The sequence below is a fragment of the Osmia bicornis genome, chromosome 16, assembly GCF_907164935.1.
Source record: "Osmia bicornis bicornis chromosome 16, iOsmBic2.1, whole genome shotgun sequence".
Taxonomy (NCBI): Eukaryota; Metazoa; Arthropoda; class Insecta; order Hymenoptera; family Megachilidae; genus Osmia; species Osmia bicornis.
Genome location: NC_060231.1, coordinates 7,600,633 through 7,609,984, shown reverse-complemented (window position 1 = coordinate 7,609,984; position 9,352 = coordinate 7,600,633). Strand labels below are relative to the sequence as shown.

At 29.3% G+C, this 9,352-nt stretch overlaps 3 protein-coding genes across 6 annotated transcripts; 1 reads left to right on the top strand and 2 right to left on the bottom strand.

The window, feature by feature from the left end:
- Window positions 1–78: 78 nt before the first annotated feature.
- LOC114872271 (protein-lysine N-methyltransferase EEF2KMT) lies at window positions 79–1,672 on the bottom strand. Its single transcript, XM_029179324.2, has 5 exons — window positions 1,450–1,672; window positions 1,241–1,384; window positions 970–1,158; window positions 413–908; window positions 79–331 (listed from the first exon to the last, which is right to left on the bottom strand). Exons 1-5 carry the CDS (start codon window positions 1,528–1,530, stop codon window positions 225–227), a joined length of 1,017 nt encoding a protein of 338 aa, XP_029035157.2. The 5' UTR covers window positions 1,531–1,672; the 3' UTR covers window positions 79–224.
- Window positions 1,673–3,266: 1,594 nt separating this feature from the next.
- Window positions 3,267–4,922, top strand: LOC114872244 (gastrula zinc finger protein XlCGF57.1-like). Its single transcript, XM_029179275.2, has 4 exons — window positions 3,267–3,536; window positions 3,608–3,757; window positions 3,828–3,995; window positions 4,099–4,922. The coding sequence occupies exons 1-4, from the start codon at window positions 3,345–3,347 to the stop codon at window positions 4,807–4,809; spliced, it is 1,221 nt and encodes a 406-aa protein (XP_029035108.2). The 5' UTR covers window positions 3,267–3,344; the 3' UTR covers window positions 4,810–4,922.
- A 260-nt stretch (window positions 4,923–5,182) lies between these two features.
- Window positions 5,183–9,312, bottom strand: LOC114872240 (activating molecule in BECN1-regulated autophagy protein 1-like). Of its 4 annotated transcripts, none has more exons than XM_029179257.2 (11): window positions 9,079–9,312; window positions 8,697–8,885; window positions 8,571–8,629; window positions 8,309–8,492; window positions 8,058–8,224; window positions 7,661–7,762; window positions 6,279–7,585; window positions 6,087–6,164; window positions 5,910–6,014; window positions 5,587–5,842; window positions 5,183–5,535 (listed from the first exon to the last, which is right to left on the bottom strand). In XM_029179257.2, exons 2-11 carry the CDS (start codon window positions 8,865–8,867, stop codon window positions 5,394–5,396), a joined length of 2,571 nt encoding a protein of 856 aa, XP_029035090.1. In that variant the 5' UTR covers window positions 8,868–8,885; window positions 9,079–9,312; the 3' UTR covers window positions 5,183–5,393. The 4 variants fall into 4 exon arrangements, with proteins under 4 accessions (XP_029035090.1, XP_029035092.1, XP_029035089.1 ...); XM_029179259.2 differs by having other exon boundaries at window positions 5,183–5,520; XM_029179256.2 differs by having other exon boundaries at window positions 5,183–5,842.
- Window positions 9,313–9,352: the final 40 nt, after the last annotated feature.

Here is a 9,352-nt window from a genome sequence, read left to right as displayed (position 1 = left end):
CACTGATTTTATTTCAAAAACTCAGTATTTTTTATTTCACTAGCAGCTTAGATTCTTTTTTCTCATTTTTATGATTTTATCTAATTTGCGAAATATGTACAATTTTATGCACAAAAATCTAGAAGTTTTATAAGGAATGTAATAGAATTTTGTATAAGAAAGTATTTGTTAAATACATTTATGATAGTGTTTCATTTACAAATAAATTTGTTAGTAATAAATTATCATCTTTTTTGAAAAATTTTAAATATTTTAATAGGTAAATTTGTAAACTGCATATGTACTCTTCTCTTTGATACACTGTATTCTTCAAAAGAAAGATTATGAATCTCTATATGGGGAGAAAAAGGAAACATTAATTTTTATTACATATTATCTAAAAGATATGATTTTCATCAATTCAAGAAAATACCTAGCTGTTGTAGAAACTGTAAAATGGTGTCCGCATTACGAATCGTTGCTGCAATAATAGCATACGTATTATTAAAAGATAAAAATATTTTTAAACCCGACACTAATGCACTAAACGAATCTACGTCGTATAAAATATCGGATCCAATTATTATATTCGGTATGATCCAATCTTCATTGATATATTTATCAATATTTTCCCATTTTAATTCCATTATTTTTACATTTGTGCAATTATACTTTACTTCCAATTTTAATCTGTCGGCTCTTGTCTGTGATTTTATTATTTCCTCATTGTGTAACAAATTAAGCTTAACATTTTCAGAAAGCATTTGAAGAACTGTCTCATGACAATCTGTGAAAATATATTGTTTTGGAAAACATTTCTTGATAATACATAATCCTGTTAATCCAACACCACAGCCAAGTTCTAAAATAACTTTATCACAGAATTCATTTTTGCTTTCTAAACACCAGTTGCTTAATTCAATAGCACCCTATAAATAGTGTAATAAATAAATTTATTAAACAATTACATGTAACTATATGGAATAATACCTGCCAGCTACATAATCCTGTAGTCCCTTCTGATATAATATTTGTACTTTCTAACATGGTAATGCAATCTGTATTTTCATTATCTATTATAAAATGCCGATAATGATTAGATTCATCAAAGGATGAAGATACCAAATTGCAATATGTAATATAAATACTTTCATGTATGATACCATCTTTTTTCTCAATCTGAGTTCAAAAATGATGTTGATAATTTAAGTATTATTGGAAAATAATTTTGCATACATTATCACAAATTAATTTTGTATACCATAGTCATGAGCCATTTTAAAAATGCTCTTTGATAAGATTTTTTTATGGGATACTTTTTAATCAGTTCACTATTTAGTGTCTTTTCCAAAATTTCTTGTTGTCTTTCAAACTCAGTAACCCAATCAATGTTATGTTCAGAAATCTAAAATTACAGTATATAAATTCATGAAGCTATTTGAAAATCATTTTAGTAGAAAATTTACATACAAGTACATTCATCGTATTTATTGGCGTACAGCTAAGAAAATACTTCACCAAACTATTGATATCTAAAGATTTATAATCCATTTTAGTCTATTACAATCAATAAATTACATAAACAATATTGACACAATCTAATACAGACATTTGTTGTAAATAAGTAGGTTAAAATCTGACTACAGATTTGCCTTTGTGCTCTGAAAACGGGCGCCATCTGCTTTGTCCTTGTATAAAAATGTAAAATGTGTAAATAAATATATATATATTTACAATTCAATTATTTCCTTCAAAGTTTTAATTATTAAAAACATAATATTAAACTAGTTCAATCTTATACACGGTTCAAATTACGCGGGTAAAGTAAAAAAAAATAAAAATGGAACCGCGCCATCTAGCGGACGGTGATTCGAACTAATGATTTCTAATAGGAGAGCAGAAAGAGCAAGGAGGTATACCAGGAGGTATACTATGTATACCCAAGGAAAAATCATTAATAACTCATTTTCTAGAAACAATTTATGAACCTTTATGATTTATTCTTAAACTACATGCTTGTAGCTACTTTCACATATAGGTTTTGTAAAGATTTTGCCAGTAATTAATTAGTAATAGCAATTTTAAGATCGACCGCTCGATCCGCGCTTACGGACGGTGGGGAACTTTTATAGTTTGCTGCTTTCCGGTGATTAATTTCTGTAATTAAACGATCGAGAAATAAAGAATAGCATCTTAGCTTTCTTCCAATATAGGTTTTATGAACCCCCTGTAAGTAATTAATTAATTATTAGTCATTTTTGGAGTGGCCGTTCCTGTAGGTTTGAGCCGCCCACCCTTATAATTGCTTATAATTAATTAATTACTAACTAAATTCTCATATAACCAGTATGAAAAAGTTGCTGCAAGTATATAGATTAAGAATAAAACATAAAGGTTCATAAATTGTTTGTCAAAAAAGAGTTATTAATGATTTTTCCTTTCGTTGTCGATTTTTTCAAATTTGATAGCACCATCTTGCGGATGGGATCGGAACTAAAAATTTATCTCACCATGCGTATGCCGAGAAAAATCATTAATAACTCATTTTCTAGAAACAATTTATGAACATTTATAATTGATTTTTAATCCCCATACTTGCAGCAACTTTCACATACCGGTTATATGAGAATCCACCTAGTAATTAATTAATTATAAGCAATTATAGTAGTGGCGGCTCGAATCTGTAGGAGCGGTTACTCCAAAAATTGCTAATAATTAATTAATTACTTATAGGGGGTTCATAAAACCTATATTGGAAGAAAGCTAAGATGCTATTCTTTATTCTTCGATCGTTCAATTACAGAAATTGATAACCGCAAAGCAGAAAACTATAAAAGTTCTTCACCGTCCGTAAGCGCGGATCGAGCGGTCGATCTTAAAATTGCTATAACTAATTAATTACTGGCAAAATCTTTACAAAACCTATATGTGAAAGTAGCTACAAGCATGTAGTTTAAGAATAAATCATAAAGGTTCATAAATTGTTTCTAGAAAATGAGTTATTAATGATTTTTCCCTGGGTATACATAGTATACCTCCTGGTATACCTCCTTGCTCTTTCTGCTCTCCTATTAGAAATCGTTAGTTCGAATCACCATCCGCTAGATGGCGCGGTTCCATTTTTATTTTTTTTTTACTTTACCCGCGTAATTTGAACCGTGTATAAGATTGAACTAGTTTAATATTATGCTTTTAATAATTAAAAATTTGAAGGAAAATTAATTATTGAATTATAGATATGTCGGTTGATAAACTATCAAGTAGTTTCAGCTGTTTTTGTATAGATGTTGCAATGGTCGGGTCTTGCGCGGTGGCTATGGGTGGCCACTGACATCGAATAATCTAACATGTTTTAACTTACGTGTATGGAATTTATTAATTATAAGCATATAGCAGTAAGTCTACAAAAAGAAAAGAAAACAATGATGTTGCATAAAACAAACATAAAATTATGTCGTCTATGTGGCAAAGAAAAACAACAGGGCACAGATTTATTGGCTGACAAAGTTAAAGGAACTGTATTAATGTCAATTATAAACAAGTATTTCTCTAAGGAGGTATAGTTTTAATAAATTCCAAATTTCATTATCTTTTTCCCAACAATAATTTAACAATGTACTAATTCCAGGTGATAAATATCTCTAATTCCGACGCATTTTCTAAATATGTCTGTATAGATTGTGAGCAAAAAATTTATGTATTCGATGAGTTTTATTTAATGGTAGCAAATGTACAAAAACAGCTAACAGCTCCATCATTGGAAATTGATTTTGCAGAGGTATAAGCATAATTTTTGACTGCTTATATTATTTGTTAAACATATTTAATCTAATTAAACTTTGTTTTAGGATATGTTATGTCAATTGAAAGTAAATGAGACAGTACCTAAAAGTACTTTAAACAAAGATGGGATAAGGAAAAATGTATGTCCAATATGTGCTAAAAGCTTTAGATGTCAGGCTCATTTAATCAGACATAAACGTATTCACACTGGACAAAGGCCTTTTGTTTGTAATGTTAGTAATAGAAAGACTGTTATGGTTGTATAGTAATTATATATTTTTATTATATAGTCATGTAAATGTGACAGGTTTTAAGAATTCTTTGAAATATTTTCAGATTTGTAAAATGTCATTCAATCAACAAGAAATATTAATGAAACATAAAGAGAGACACGAAGGAAAGAAAGAATTTCGTTGCGCCAATTGTCATCAGTCGTTTCGTTATAAAGTGTCGTTAAAATCTCATATGATAAGTTTTCATATGGATATGGAACAATCTGTTAATAATCAAAACTTGCAAACAGAAAATAACTCGTTTATGTGTTCGGAATGTGGTAAGCAATTTGTGACAAAATATAAATTGCAAAGACATTCACGGTGCCATACCGGGGAGAGACCTTATCATTGTACGTTTTGTTTAAAAACATTTTCGCAAACTGGTAATTTAAAAGTACATCAGGTGAAATATCATCAGATATCTGCTTCTTTGACCGATTTAAGAAGGGAGACTCAATACGATAATCAAATTGTCGACTGTGATGTACCAGCCGAATTAAATAATTTCCATACGATAAATATGTCAGAGATTGAATTACAAAATACAATAAACGAAACGATAAATTCTACGCAACAAAGTAGTTCATATGCTACAAAAATATATGAAAATTCTTTGTACATCGATGAAGAAATTGAAACGATATTAGATCGTGATCTTGGCCAATTGGAACAAAATAAATATTCAACAAATTTGCAAGATAAATTATCTCTTTGTTTGAAACAACCAGAAACTCCTGAATTATTAAATAGTTTGTTGTATGATGATGGATAATTTCCTAGATTTAGTTAAATGATTATCGACTGCCTATTTCTAATAACGTTATGTATCCTTATAGCTTACAAACGAATAATCTATGTATTTATAATTATACAATTTTAATGCTTCGATGTTGGTAAATTACTAAATACAAGATATGTATATATACCAATAACTTTCAACCCAAATAAATCCCTTTTTATTAGTATTGTTGTTATTAAAATTAGTAAATTTCAGAGAAAAGATAAGCATAAGATCAAAATGAAATAAAATTGATACACTATTTAAATTGTGGTATATTTTCAATTTTTTAATTAAAATATATAAAATTACTTTTAAAAATATAGGATAGGTCTTATGCAAACTTAAGTACACGTTAATAATAATAATCATTTTCAAGTAATTTAATTGCTTAAATTATATGTAATAGTAAAATATGAATTCATCAATTTTCTGCATACTCTATGTTATACTTTACAAATTTATGAAAGTTCAGAATTATTAATAAACTTCCTTCCATACGTAATTTTGTTTAATAAAACAATTATATCGGTACTGGAACTGAATGTTTGTTTTAGTATCGTAATATTATAAATGCATTAATAAAGAATATTTAATTGTCCAGTGTTTGTGGCATAAACTAATCCTTGTCCAGGTTGCGGTGCCCATCCGATGCAGTTTATAGCCTTATATCTATCAACTTCTTGATCATTTTGTAGTAACTCCCTAACAAGTACCATACTACCTTTTTTAGTTAAATATTTTATATTTAAATCACTAATATTTAAATACCTGAGAGGAAGAGGCCAAAGAATACTGTATGGCTTCCAATCACATAAATTACGATAATTTATATCGTTTATATCTAATGGTACTTCCGTCTGGTTTTCAGATTCTTCGTTTACAAGCTTATAAATACCGATAGATTTTGTTGAACCAACTAAAAGGTGTTGTTGCGTCGGTGAAATTGATACAGAAATTGAAGATTTATATCTTTCAGTTGAATACATTCTTTCACCTAATGTTTCCCATTGCAAACTGTAGATTCCTAACGAAAATCAAATTAATCTAAACATATATTTACACGTATATACTATCTTAAACTAATTATTTACCTATCGTAGTATTACAATATGCTGCTAATAGTTTTCCATCCGAAGAGATATCTATACTGCTATCGTTAAAAATATGGCAGTCACGAACAACAATATTTTTTTCAGCTACAACATATAAATACTTGATTAATAAATTATAATATTTATTTAAGAAAGAAAGATATATAAAATATTTACAGTTTGTAATGTCAGGCATTTCTCCGTTAGAAAAATCCCATGCTTGTACACGGTAACTCTGAAACTTCTGAGTCGGTCCTAGAAAATAAAATATGTTATTTCAGATAAATTATATCAGAATGATTAATATTCACATATGATGTATCGGCGGTCTACTTAAGATCGCATCTATCGTATATCTGCCATATTTACCATTAAAATCAGTATTATCATTATATCTGCGAGTTGCTGTTATCCTTGGCCTGGAATTATTGATACATTCAAAGTAATGGGAGTGTGGAATCCCCGTTCTAGATTCAGAGATTTCCGAATGATGTAAGCAAGAACAAGAGGAATTTGTTGTATTGGTAAATAAACCATTACTATTCGTTTCATCGTGGGTCGAATAATATTTTTTCCTTGCATTTAATATCTGAGATGTTCTTGGCGCAGAATTATTAGATACTTTGTCGATGAAATTTAAAATATTAGGCAAGCATGATTCAACTCTATCTACTCCATCTGCTGTTGCAGGAAAAGTTGAGTTTCTATCAGAATTATTCCGAACTGATAACATGGAATCAACATTACTGCTTCCAATAGATTGCCGTATATTTTCCAATAAACTCTCACATAATTGTTGTAACAACTTATTTCTTTGCAACTGAGTAGTAAGTTTCACATTTTCTTTGCTCTCGCTACCATTAGTAATGACTGATTTCATAAAGTTTCCATTACAATTATTTGTTAAACTTGTAAATCCTTTTGACGTTGACGGTTGACACTGACTGTAAAATTTTTTATCATCAGTATTACTATCTTCCTTTTGATCAGTTCCTAAAAGTACTTGAAAATTGTTAACCGTTTCATTTGTAGAATTTAAAGAGATACTTGAAATAGATTTCAATGGAGTATCGTTATAATTAACATTTAATTCTGTGGTCTCTTCGTCGTTGTCTTTTTTCTCTGTAGAAACAAATGCACGAACCGAACTTTGAATAGATAACGCTTCTGGATTTATACGCTTCTCTTCTCCTTTCCTTTCTAGTTGGTCTAAACTATCGCTATTTAAAATATTGTCAATTTCTTTAGTATCTAATAATTTACTGTTTATAGTTTCATTATTAATATCATATTTCAACACAGTACTGTTAGTTTCTGTGTTTGAATTGGAATTTCTTTCATCTATGTTTTCATAATTATTCGTTCGACCATCATCAGTAGTGTGCAGTTGAAAAGTGACATTATCATTTTGATTAAACGTTGTATTTCGTGATATAAAATCTTTATTATAGCTCTCAACAGTTACAGTATCGAGTAGTGGATTGTTCGTTGACGAATTAGTTCTTAAACGCTCTGTGGGAATGGTTCTACAGCACTGAACCATTTCATGATTATTCGAATTCCGAACAGTTCTTATCTCATAATTATTTAATATCTGACAACGACGGTAATATCTACGTAACCGACAACTACGAATCGAGCGTAATATATTTAAGTTTACCGAATGCCAGGTAGGTCTAAAATTTTGTTACATATATTATGTTGTACTAAAAGATGTGCAACGAGTTAAGTAATTGTTATATATATACTACCTTGATATATTTCCATCATAATGTCTTCTTAAACGATCAATTCGTGAAATGTTTTCAATAGCAGTTATTAATTTTCCCCCTAAATTGTCAAAAGATACATATCTGAAAAGTGTAATCTACATAAAATAACTATATTTGCATAAATTTTTGTAACAGGCATCAATTTTAAGGATTGCTGAGATAATAAAAAAGGAGTATTTAAAAAAAAAAAATTGAGGTAACTTTTTACGACATAAACGAGACGAATTATAAAGAATATGAAATTTCGTTATGCAAAGCACCTTTATTACTTAAAAATTTATAAACTTTGAGATAATAATTCTGTTACAAAACATTATTACAAATGAATTAAACTTTGTATGTATACAGCTATCAAATATACGTTATCAAAACTTACCTTACTTTTTCCCTGTTAGTAGTTACTACTGCAAATGGCGTGGATTGACTCCAATCCCAAAAATGTATTTCATTATGCGTCGCTATAACGAGTAATTTTGCAGATGGATGAAAAGTAAGGGATGATATGCATGTTAGATTTTCTGAATTCCAAACTTTACAACCACCCTATGTAAAACATATGTATCTATAAATTACTTTAATAATTTAAAAAGTAAAGCTCCTATGTAAATTATAGATATAATTACTAACATTTAAATTCCAAACACGAACTTGTCCACCAAGGCAACCAGAAGCTAGTATGTGACTAGAAGAAGGATGAAATGCTATGCACCATGGAGTACGTGGATGACCGCTAAGAGTTTTAATATTTTTTCCAGTTGCAATTTCATTGATATAGACATTATGATTACCATGAGTTGATGCCATCTTAGTTCTGAAATTGATAATCTTTTATATTTAACAAATTCAGTTTTTAATAGCAATATTTAACATAATTTATTTTATTTCTTACCCATCAGGACTAAAAACTATCATAAACGTTGTTCTAGGAACTCCAGGTAGGTCACATTGCTATAAGAAAGTTGAAATTTGATAACATTAATTCTTTGGCTTGAACTTGTAAGCATTCTATATTTACCAATTCCTTGTGATCTTTTAAAACTAGATTCCTTTCAGCTATTGATTCTAATTCACGGGTGCCACTTTTATGTAATGTACAAAATCCAAAATCTCTGAGCATTAAGTTTCGCAGTATGTTCTGAGATTGATTGCTATGAAGCAACTCTAGTCTCTTCTTGACCTTCTCCATTTGGTATAATTATTTTATCTACAATATGTAAAATACGTGAAAGTTTATTAGTCATTTTTTGAAGAAGTTAATTAAAAAAGAAGATAATCAAAAGAGTACTTGTACACAATTTGCTATGGAGTATATTTATTTGTTTAACATTGTGATTCAACATACTTATACTGTAACAATATATGGAAATCTGATTATTTAATAGTATATTTGATGTTACCTGAAGATATTTGTATATCTTTAAGTTGAGTTTTAATTGTTCTAATCCAAGAATGCTCAGCAGGGTCGCCCGTACGGGCAGCCGAGTGCAGTCAGGATTGTCACGGGCTCCACTGTTTGTACATACACACATACTACTGCGATTATCGATCAGTGATGTTAGATGGGATAGGTTTACTGCGCATGCGCGATTTTTCTGATGACGATCGCAGAACACGTGATGATGGTGGGAATTTTAGACAAGAGGTAGCAGATTTAAAATAAAGTACAGTGGA

Bases quoted from the DNA above. Each gene is read 5' to 3' on its own strand.
- LOC114872271 (XM_029179324.2), bottom strand. From the start codon at position 1,530: ATGGATTATAAATCTTTAGATATCAATAGTTTGGTGAAGTATTTTCTT. The intron at 1,385-1,449 runs GTATGTAAATTT...CTGTAATTTTAG, and splicing joins TAAATACGATGAATGTACTT to ATTTCTGAACATAACATTGA. The intron at 909-969 runs GTATTATTCCAT...CACTATTTATAG, and splicing joins CAGGATTATGTAGCTGGCAG to GGTGCTATTGAATTAAGCAA.
- LOC114872244 (XM_029179275.2), top strand. From the start codon at position 3,345: ATGGAATTTATTAATTATAAGCATATAGCAGTAAGTCTACAAAAAGAA. The intron at 3,537-3,607 runs GTATAGTTTTAA...TACTAATTCCAG, and splicing joins ACAAGTATTTCTCTAAGGAG to GTGATAAATATCTCTAATTC. The intron at 3,996-4,098 runs GTTAGTAATAGA...AAATATTTTCAG, and splicing joins AAAGGCCTTTTGTTTGTAAT to ATTTGTAAAATGTCATTCAA.
- LOC114872240 (XM_029179256.2), bottom strand. From the start codon at position 8,867: ATGGAGAAGGTCAAGAAGAGACTAGAGTTGCTTCATAGCAATCAATCT. The intron at 7,763-8,057 runs GTAAGTTTTGAT...TACACTTTTCAG, and splicing joins ACTAACAGGGAAAAAGTAAG to ATATGTATCTTTTGACAATT. The intron at 6,015-6,086 runs GTAAATATTTTA...TATATGTTGTAG, and splicing joins AATGCCTGACATTACAAACT to CTGAAAAAAATATTGTTGTT.